An 11,151-nucleotide genomic window follows, 5' to 3' on the forward strand; every position below is an offset into this window, starting at 1 on the left:
CCGCTGCAGGCGGCCCTGGCCTCGCCCTGTCGCCATGGAGACGGGTGAGTGACAGCTGGGCGGGCGGCCATTGTGCTGAGATGAATCGCGGTCGGCTGGAAGCGGCGGCACCTACTTCATGGGAGACGCACTCGAGCGAGCGCAGCTCGTGGCAGTAGCGGCAGAAGTAGAGCTGCGAGAGCGGCAGCCGCAGCTTCCTCTCGCCATTCACCAGATAAACCACCCGCTCCAGCTGCAGCAGCGACGCCATCTTCCCGGGGACACGTCAACAACGTCAGCTGATCACATGGTCATGGCCGTGACGTGAGCACGGTGCGTGCTCCCGACGTCTTCGCCGGCCGTGTGGTCGACGCGATGACGTAAAGACGTCCGCCATGCCACCCTGCACTGACGTCATCCTGACTGACATCACAAGAACCAGCATGCCCACTTGCAAGTTCCATTGATTGCAGCGGTCCATTCAGTCCACTGAATGGTGAGGTTGGAGTGCTGGACAGTATAAAGAGCAACTGGCTTGCATTTCTTTGTATTTAAGTATATTTCTCAGGATTTTACATTTTGCAAACAACGCAACAACCTTTCAAAATCCATATATTGTAATAAGCAAAGAGAAAAATGGTTCAACATACATGTATGCAGAGGGAGACAGGAGAATAACATTAGAGGGCGGCACGGTGGTTAGCACTGTTGCTTCACAGTGCCAGGGACCCGGGTTCAAGTCCAGCCTCAACTGGAGTTTTCACTTTCTCCCCGTGTCAGTGTGGGTTTCCCCCATGTGTTCCAGTTTCCTCCCACACTCCAAGATGTGCAGGTTAGGTGGATTGGCCATGATAAATTACTCTTAGTGTCCAAAAAAGGTGAGGTGGGGTTGCTGGGTTGTGGGGATAGAGCGGAGGCGTGGGCTTAAGTGGGGTGCTCTTTCCAAAGAGCCAGTGCAGACTCGATGGGCCAAATGGCCTCCTTCTGCACTGTAAATTCTATGATCCCATCAGCGAAGAGAGGAAGAATCATCAAGACATCCAACAGTTGGTGCCGAGAGAGATTATTGCAATATATAAAAACTATAACTGGACACCGGTAAGAGCTCTCCTGCTCCTCTTCGAAATAATGGCCGTAGAATCTCTTTGGCCACCTGAGAGTGCAGAAAATCGTGGTTGGATGTCTTATCTGAAAAACAGCACCCCCGAGAGTGTAGCATTCCCTCAGTAAATGGTGTAATGACAATGATAAATTGTGGCCAATTGAGATCTACCTATAACTTCACCAGATAGCCAGTAAAACATGTTGAACTGTTTAAAGAGGACCTGTTTTGAAAAAAATACAAGAAAAGACACTGACCAAAAATGGCTACCATGAGTCACCTGACGCCTGGGATGGTAAGCTTTCAGAAAAAGGTCACAATATGGTTTCTACTGCAGATGTGTTGCTCATAGAATTCTACGCCTGTAGATGTCAAGGTCCACTTCCAGAAGGCACTCTTGAACGTAAGGCATTAAAAATGCAAAGTGCTGGACTTTAATTAACTATAATTCTGTCAAGACAGTGGGAACTGGAGTATTGTGTCCAATTCTAGGCACCACCCTTTAGGGAGGATGTGAAGGCTTTGGAGCAGGTTCAGAAAAGATTTCCGAGGATGGTTCCACAGACGAGGGGCTTCAGTAAGGTAGTTGGATTGGAGAAGCTGATCTTCAGGGAAGGTCGAGAGGCGATTTGATAAAGGTGTTCAAAACCAAGGGGGAGTCTGGACGGAGTAGATCAGGATAAACTGTTCCCATTGGCAGAAGCATAATTAGGATTGGCAGGATAGCACGTTAAGGTGATTGGCAAAAGAAACCAACAACACGCGGAAGAACCTATTTATGCAGTGAGTGGTTAAGATCTGGAATTTTCTGCTTGACAGTGCGATGGAGGCAGGTTCTTGTGGATTTCGCAGGGTATTGGCTAAGAACCTGAAGAGAATATATTTGTAGGGCAATGGGAAAAGGGTGAGGAATGGAACTACCTAGATTGCTCTTGCAGGAGCCAGCGCAGACATAGCTATAACCATTCTATGATTGTATAACAGAAAAGAAAGAAGGAAAGATAGTGCATAGAAATGGCAACTTTCATGATCGTAGGGCATTCACTGCAGCCACTGAAGTTTGGCATAGTTGCAGGGCAGCACGGTAGCAAAGTGGTTAGCACTTGCGCCTCAAAGTGCCAAAGACCCGGGTCTGTGACTGTCTGTGTGGAGGTTTTATGTTCTCCTCGTGTCTGAGTTGATTTCCTCCGGGTGCTGAGCATAGAAATTAAGTATAAGAATTGGTAAGTCATTTTGCAGCTGTATAGAACCTTAGTTCAGCTACACTTGAAGTATAGTGTTCAATTCTGGTCGCCACACTACCAGAAGGATGTGGAGGATTTCGAGAGGGTGCAGAAGAGATTTACCAGGATGTTGCCTGGTATGGAGGGCATTAGCTATGAGGAGCGGTTGAATAAACTCGGTTTGTTCTCACTGGAACAAAGGAGGTTGAGGGGCGGCCTGATAGAGGTCTACAAAATTATGTGGGGCATAGACAGAGTGGATAGTCAGAGTCTTTTTCCCAGGGTAGAGGGGTTAATTGCTAGGGGGCATAGGTTTAAGGTGCGAGGGGCAAGGTTGAGAGGAGATGTACGAGGCAAGTTTTTTTACACAGAGGGTACTGGATGCCTGGAACTCGCTGCTGGAGGAGGTGGTGGAAGCAGGGATAATAGTGACATTTAAGGGGCATCTTGACAAATACATGAATAGAATGGGAATAGGGGGATATGGACCCCGGAAGGGTAGAAGATTTTAGTTTAGACGGGCAACATGATCGGAGCAGGCTTGGAGGGCCAAAGGGCCTGTTCCTGTGCTGTACTTTTCTTTGTTCTTTGCTCCGGTTTCCTCCCAAAGTTCAAAGATGTGCAGCTTAGATAGATTGACCATGTTCAATGTATTCAATTACAGGGATAGGGTGGGGGGGGGCTGGGCCTAGGTAGAGTGCTCCTTCAGAGGGTGGGTGCAGACTCGATGGGCCAAATGGCCTTGGGATTCTATGGATGTGTAAGGAAACAAGCAGCAACCAATTTACCCAGAGAGAGATCGGCCAAACACCAGAGAATGTGCGAGCAGGTTGGCTGACAGTTGCTGACCAGTGGTAGGTTCTGAATTATGTCTTTTTCCAGATATTTTCACTGAACTAAATGTTTAAATACCATTATGCTGCTGTCGATTACTTCGGCGTGACTGAGGATCTGGCAACAATTCACCAGCCAAAACCTAATGAAACATTAAAAGACACACAGGAAGTTTTTGTGAGAGGGTTGAAAAATGAAGGGAAGCCTCTGGGTATTCTGAGGAAACTAATAGGCTTGGCTACTGTTGATCAGCCATTTGTCACTCTCAATTCTGAGTCAAGAAGATTCCAGCTCCTCCACTGTAGAAACTGAAGTGTTTGCAATAATCTAGGTTGACCCTCCCTGTGCGGTGCTGTACTGTTGGAGGTGTTGACTTTTGGACAGGACGATAAGCTCAAGGCTTCTGTCTGCCCTCTCAGGGGAACGTGAAAGATCCGACGGCGTTATATTGAAGAGGGTCGGATGGGAGATTTCCCCAATGTGCTGGGCCAACATTTACCCCTCAGACCAAACCAGACAAAGACAATTCTAAAGCATACAGAAACAAATTGCCATCTCTGGTGGAGACAATGGGAGATAAAGGGAGATGAATATCAGCCAGCAACAGCACCCCTGCAAAAGTCTATTTGCAGGTATCCCTGTCTCTCTGATTGTGGAAGTAAGATAAGTCAGCAAAGACCATGGCTTCAAAGGAATTAGGGAAGTTTCTCAGTCAAACTGTAGAACGTTGGAATCTCAAAACCAACTATTTACCCGCTGAAGTCAGGAATCATGAATTGCAACAGCTGTAACATTTTATCATCGACTCTTCATGAGTCAAAGACTGTTTCGTGTACTTTTTCTAACCTTTCTTTCGACTCAATTCTCATTTCTAATGTGTGCGCATGTATATGCATGTGTTTTATCATTCTCTCCCGTTTATTAGTTAATAAACTCACTCTTTATTTAACTCAAAAAAACCTGGTTAAATTTGGTAATTTAAACAAAAATATTGGATCTAGGACATAGGAATCTGCAAAGGAAGGGACCCTTATTGATTAATCTTGTTGTAACCAATAGAGGGGGAGGCAGTTCATCCATCCTTACCCAAGGCATAACAAATTGACGGATCCTGTCCGGATTAATAAATTTGGGGAACATCGCCGGAGACTGGTTGTAACAAGTGTAGCCATCTGGGATGGCCACTTACAAAGGGAAACATGGCCACTTACAAGGGATGTACTTGCAAAGAATCATGGGAAATATGGCCAATGCAGGATCCAGAAGAACTCAGAGTTTAAGTGTATATTTGCCATTAGATACCCAGACACTATCGAAACCCCCAGCCGATTTGCATTCTAATGGCCCATTTCCCCAGGACAACAGACTTGTACTCAGGTATCAGATACAGATACAGACGCATCGGCGCCACTCCCTTCACCCAGGAAGCCCAAACAGCCAAGTTCAATGACTGCTCAGGACTCGTCCAGCCATCAAGGCACCCGCCCCTTTATTGGCTAAAATCGTAGGCAGTAATCGAAGCCTGCCGAATTATTGGGTCCAAAGCTAAGGGCCGCGCGAAAGAGCGCAAACCCCCGAAGGATAAAAATAGACACTGCCATGTGTTCCGTCTCTTTTGAGCTCGGCCTATACCTGATACCAATTGCAGCACCACGACCAGAAGCAAGTTCAAGACCAACGATCGCTACCAGACAGATGAACCCAGCAGAAACAAAGTCACTTCTCCAGACCCAACCACGCAAGATCCAAACACAGACCTTGTTCCTCTGCATAAAGCTGGGTGTCTGAAGTTAAGTACAGGTTGTTGTAGTTGTTAGGTGTAATTTAGCTTGTAGTGTTTTATGTTGCATGTCGAAGTAATTCTTATGTGTAAATAAACTATCACTGAACTTGAACTAACTAACTGGTTGTTTGGTCTTTGATCGATATCCGGTAAAGCCTTGTGGTGGTATCATTTGATGCCTGGCGACTCTGAAAAGCAATATTGTCATTAATAACTGCCATATCAGTGTCCAGTTAAAAAAAGCAACATTATTGGCGTCTCCGGTGCGAATTGACAACACAAGTGTTTCCAGAATTTCCTGTTTTATTACAGATGAACTGATCATTATTACAGTGCTGTGTGTGGGATCTTGGATGCTGTGACTCTGACATTACAACAGTGACTACATTTCAAAATATCATTGCTTGTAAATGTAACACACGGTTTAAGCACACTGACTACACAAAGGTTATAGAACAAGATTTGTTTATTCCACTAGCATCATAGCAGAATCAATCCTCAAGGGAAAGTGTGACTCCAAGAAGCAGATTATTTAGAAAGAATATTCACTGCCGATGCTCCAGATGTCTGTCCTATTCGTGCCCTCAAATGCTCAATGCAGTCACTCACCAGATTGTTCAGCCTTGGTACGCTGCTGGAAGAGTTTCCGTTCCGTCCCCCTAGATCAGTGTTTTCCAAACTTTTTGCCCGGGACCCATTATTACCAACTGGCCATCCTTCATGACCCACGCTAGCCAACCTTTGCGACCCACGTTGGCCGAAATTTGCGACCCGTGCCAGCTGACCTTCTTGACCCACCATTTTCTCGTACCTTTAATGCGAAAGTTGAGCCTGGGCTTATATTCACTCGTCTAGAGTAGCAAAGAATGAGAAATTACCTAATTGAAACCGGCATTCTTCTCTCAGGACTCTGCAGAGCAGATGCAGAATGTAAGTTTACCTCAGATGGGTGGTTTACAGCCTGGGGATCCAGTCTGCAAATTACAATGTGACGATTTTAGACATAGATGAGGAGGAATTACGAAACTCAAACGTATTGTGAATCTTTTTAATCTCTTAAATTCGCTATCAAAGAGAGTTCTGCGGGCTCAGCCATTGGGCACATTCAAGACAGATGCCGGAAGAGTGAATTAAATTTTTTAAAAATCTTCACCTGAGTCAGCGTGCTGACGTCAGGAGGAGGCGGTGTTTCTCTCTGGGCTCCGGGCATGCACAGCACTCACTCATTTTTAAAAGCTGGCTCCTGCGGCCATTCTGCCTGAATTCACGCGATCGGAAACACCACGATGGATGGCTCCGCGACCCTCCCGACACCCACTTTAAAAATGTCTGCCCTTTTTGATAGTTCTTCAACCTCACGACTTACAAGAACAAAATGTAAATGACATAGAGTTAGGCTAATCACCCGGTGGTTAACACCTTTCTCTCTCTTTAATTTATTCCACACCCCCGATCTAGATGGGACCTGATGGACATAATCAGTTCCCAGATAAAAATAATGCTGGAAAAAGCCAGCAGGTCTGACAGCATCTGCGGAAGGAGAAAACTAAGAGTTCCGAGCCCGTGTGACTCTTCTTCAGAGATAAAGATGCTATTTTAACTCACCATCCTGCTCCCATGCCCACGTGCCCTGCCCTTGGCCTGCTGCAATGGTCCTGTGAAGCCCAGCGCAAACTGGGAGAAAAGCACCTCATCTCATTAGGCATGTGTGGAAACCACTGTAGTATATAATATGTGTATTGTGGTAAACTGCCACTGTATTACATGTATTGTGGTAAACCACTGCCTGATGGCTCCGCCTCCCCTCGGGCTCGGTATAAAGGTGGCTGACCTCCGCCCCTGCCCCAGTTCGGGATCAGAGGCCAGGAGGCTTTCTGTTTAATTTATTAAAGCCTCAGTTACGTTCACTACTCGTCTTGTGTTCATTGATGGCACATCAGCATGTTACAGCCTTCTGGACTCAACATGGAGCTCAATTTTAGACAGTGACCTTTCTGCTCCATTTTGACCCCCTTTGTTTTTCATCCAAAAATTATTGTCCCAACTCAACCCTACACCCCCACGGGGCCAATTTTCACTTGTTCTTAATTTTTGCTTTCACTGAGCACTGAACTTGGTTCTCCTAGTAACACATTCTGCTATCTTACCTTTATGCCACTATCAGCACCTTCTCTAGTCCTTCCCACTGTGATTAACACTTCCTATGTCTTGTATCCGACACATTTTTTCTGCAATCTCTCCTAGCCCCCACCTATCACCGATCTTCTACTTTTCTCCACTGACCAATTAGTGACAAAACCAACGAGAGGAGATGCAATTCTTGACCTCGTGTTGGGGAACAAATAAGGGCAAGTGGGCGAAATGACAGTTGGAGAGCATATCGGGGATAGTGATCACAATTCAGTTAGATTCAGGATTACCATGTGTGGTAGTCACCACTGATTGTATAATAGTTGTTATTAGAGGTAATACGGTAAGGCTCCTGTACTACAGGTACGGGGGTAAATCCCTGCCTGCTGGCTCCGCCCAGTAGGCGGAGTATAAATGTGTGTGCACACCGAGCTGCTCCCATTCTGGTAGCAGCTGCAGGAGGCACACAGCTCTGCTTAATACAGCCTAGATTACTCTCTACTCTCGTCTCATCGTAATTGATAGTGCATCACCATGGAAAAGGTCAGAGATACAGCATGAGTAAAAATTTTGATCTGGGGCAAGGCAAATTTTGCAGAAACGCGAAGGAACTTGGCTGAGGTGGACTGGGCAGATTTGCTAGAGGATAAATCAAAGGAAAACCAGTGGGAAGAACTGAAGGGAGAGATCCTAAATGTACAAAGTAGACATGTCCCCTCCAAAAATAAGAGTGGTACTGCCAAATCTAGACCCCCCCTGGTCGTCTAGAGCAATACAGGAAAAGATCAAACAGAAAATAAAGCGTACAATAGGCACAAACAAGTAAGGACTGCAGAGAGCCCAGACTAGTATAGGAAGTCCAGGGATGAAGTCATAAAGGAAATAAGGAAATCAAAGAGAGGGCATGAAAAAAGATTAGCAAATAAAGCTAAAGAAAACCCAAAGATGTTTTATCAATATATTAATGGTAAAAGGTTAGTTCATGATAAAGTAGGACCTCGGAGAGATGAAGAAGGTAACTTGTGTGTAGATGCAGAGGCTATGGGAAAGGTTTTAAATGAATATTTTGTCTCTGTATTTACAAAGATAATGGATGATGCAGATATAATCGTCCAGGAGGAACACTGAGATATTGGATGGAATAATCATAAAGAGAGAGGAAATACTCAAAGGATTGAAATCTTTGAAAGTTGCTCAGTCGCCAGGGCCAGATGGATTGTTTCTGAGGCTACTGAAAGAGGTAAGGGAGGAGATACTGATGCTCTGAGGATGATTCTCACTAGATACAGGGGAGGTACTGGCTGACTGGAGAAATGCAAAAGTAGTTCCATTGTTTAAAAAGGGATTGAAGGAAATGCTGAACAATTATAGGCCAGTTAGTCTTACATTGGTGGTGGGCAAATTGCCAGAATCAATCCTGAGAGATAGGATTAACTGTCACATAGAAAGGCATGGACTAGTCAGAGAAAGTCAGCATGGATTTGTTAAAGGAAGGTCTTGTCTCACAAATTTGATTGAAGTGACAATCATAGAATTTACAGTGCAGAAGGAGGCCATTCAGCCCATCGAGTCTGCACCGGCTCTTGCAAAGAGCACCCTACCCAAGGTCAACACCTCCACCCTATCCCCATAACCCAGTAACCCCACCCAACACTAAGGGCAATTTTGGACACTAAGGGCAATTTATCAAGGCCAATCCACCTAACCTGCACATCTTTGTGACTGTGGGAGGAAACTGGAGCACCCGGAGGAAACCCACGCACACACGGGGAGGATGTGCAGACTCCGCACAAACAGTGACCCAAGCCGGAATCGAACCTGGGACCCTGGAGCTGTGAAGCGATTGTGCTATCCACAATGCTACCGTGCTGCCCAATCGGGATGAAGGTAGTGCAGTGGATGTAGTGTACATGGATTTTAGCAAGGCATTTGACAAAGTCCCACGTGGCAGATTCGTCAAGAAAGTGAAAGCCCATGGGATACAGGACAAAGTGACAAACTGTATAAAAGTTGGCTTAGTAACAGGAAACAAAGGGTAATGGCTGCCTTTGCAAATGGAACGTTGTTTCAAATGGTGTTCCACAGGGATCAGTGTTGGGACCTTACTGTTTGTGTTATATATTAATGATTTGGATGTGAACATGGGGAGCACGATTGGGAAATTTGCAGATGATACAAAAATTAGCCAAGTGGTGGACAGTGTAGAGGATAGCTACAATCTCCAGAATGATACAGATGAATTGATGGAGTGGGCGATAAAGTGGCAGATGGAATTCACACAGACAAGTGTGAGGTCATGCATTTAGGGAGGTCAAACAGTTATAGGCAGTAAAAAATAAATGGGAATATACTAAGAGGGGTAGATGAAGTGAGAGATCTTGACGTATAAGTGCACAGGTCCCTAAAGACAGCAGCTCAAGTAGACAACGTTGTTAAGAAATCATATGGAATGCTGTCCTTCATTGGCAGAGGTATAGAATATAAAAGTAAGGATATTTAAGGCGCGATTCTCCGCAAATGCGGCGAGTCGTAAAGGCTGCCGTGAAACTGGCCGTGTTTCACAGCAGCCTCCACGCCCCCTCCCGGGACCCGATTCTCCCCCCCGGGCGGGGCTAGCAGCGCAGCCCCGTGAAGCACGGCATCGCGGGCTTAGTGACCGTCGCTAAGCCCGCGCGCCAAGCGTCACGGCGGCTGACGCGCACGATGACGTCAGCCGTGCATGCGCGGGTTGGACGGCTCCAACCCGCGCATGCGCGGATGACGTCATCACGCAGACGCGTCAAACCCGCGCATGCGTGGGCCGTCATGCCCCTCAGTCGCCCCGCGGACTGATCCTGCGGGGCGGCGGAGGAACAAATAGTGAGCAGGTATCGGACCCGCTGCCCGCGATCGGTGCCCACCGATCGCAGGCCCATGCCACCCTTGGCACGGACGTGGTGCAGCCGTGCCAATCGGTGCCATGGTTGTCCGGGACGGCACTTTGCAGCCATTTTCACGAACGGTGAGAGCAGGTGTGATTGCGTTCGTGAAAACGGCCGTAAAGGCCTGGGAACTCGGCCCATCGGCCTGGGGAGAATCGCTGTTCGCCGTAAAAAACGGCGAGCAGCGATTCGTGTCGTGGGGCGGCCGTGGTGGGGGGGGGGGAGAATAGCGGGAGGGCGGGAAAAATGTCGGGAAGGCCCTCCCGCTATTCTCCGACCCATCGTGGGCAGCGGAGAATCGCGCCCAACTATGTTAGATTTGTATAAAACACTGGCGAGGCTACAACTGGAGTATTGTCCGCAGTTCTGGTCACCACATTACAGGATGGACGATATTGCTGTGGAGAGAGTGCAGAGGAGGTTTACAAGAATGTGGCCAGGGCTGGAAAATTGTGGCTACGAGGAGGGATTGGATAGATTGGGGTTATTTACCTTGGAACAAAGAAGGCTGAGGGGTGACTTAATTGAGGTGAACAAAATGATGAGAGGAAGAGACAGAGTGGACAGGGTAAAATTGTTTCCCTTGGTGGAGAATTCTAGAACCAGGGGACATAGATTCCAGAGAAGAGGCAGAAGGTGCAGAGGGGACATGAGGAAGAACTGTTGTATACAGAGGATAGTGGGAGTTTGGAATTTGCTGCCCAAGTTGGTGGCAAAGAATGATGGGGATTGTGGTCAGGTTTGGGACAGAGACAAGCTGCAGTTTGTATCTTTGCAAATGGCAGCCCAGAAGTATGCAGGAATTCACACCTGCAAATGGGCCATTCAAGGCGATTAAAGTAACAATGGGACCATCAGGTCCATCACATCATCTTCCAGACTAGGCGGCACCGAGCCTCCTGCTCGGAGCCCTCCCGGGATTGGCCACCTAGTGCCCACCCCAAAAGTGATGTGGCAGTCCCTGATTGGATGTGACCAATCAGAGAGGGTGGAGCCCTGAGGAATTGATTGACAGTGACCCAGCAACTGCCCCCAAAAGGGGCGGGGGAAACTCAAGCCGGTTAAAAGACAATGCAGCCATGATTTATGTCTCTTTTGGGACCAGCCTGTGCCCACACCAATTGCAGCACATCAACCAGCCAGGTTCAAGACCACAATCGCTACCTGAGAGAGACAAGC

General features: G+C 47.1%; 1 protein-coding gene across 2 annotated transcripts in view; it reads right to left on the bottom strand.

Annotated features, from left to right (window-relative positions):
• dctn4 (dynactin 4) overlaps nucleotides 1–289 on the bottom strand; it is a 37,437-nt gene extending 37,148 nt beyond the window's left edge. For both annotated transcript variants that reach the window (XM_038796244.1, XM_038796243.1), the window contains exon 1: nucleotides 116–289. In XM_038796244.1, coding sequence (XP_038652172.1) covers nucleotides 116–250 — 135 coding nt within the window. In that variant the 5' untranslated portion in view covers nucleotides 251–289. The remainder of the gene's footprint in view (nucleotides 1–115) is intronic.
• Nucleotides 290–11,151: the final 10,862 nt, after the last annotated feature.

The sequence above is a fragment of the Scyliorhinus canicula genome, chromosome 4 (assembly GCF_902713615.1).
Source record: "Scyliorhinus canicula chromosome 4, sScyCan1.1, whole genome shotgun sequence".
Classification (NCBI taxonomy): domain Eukaryota; kingdom Metazoa; phylum Chordata; class Chondrichthyes; order Carcharhiniformes; family Scyliorhinidae; genus Scyliorhinus; species Scyliorhinus canicula.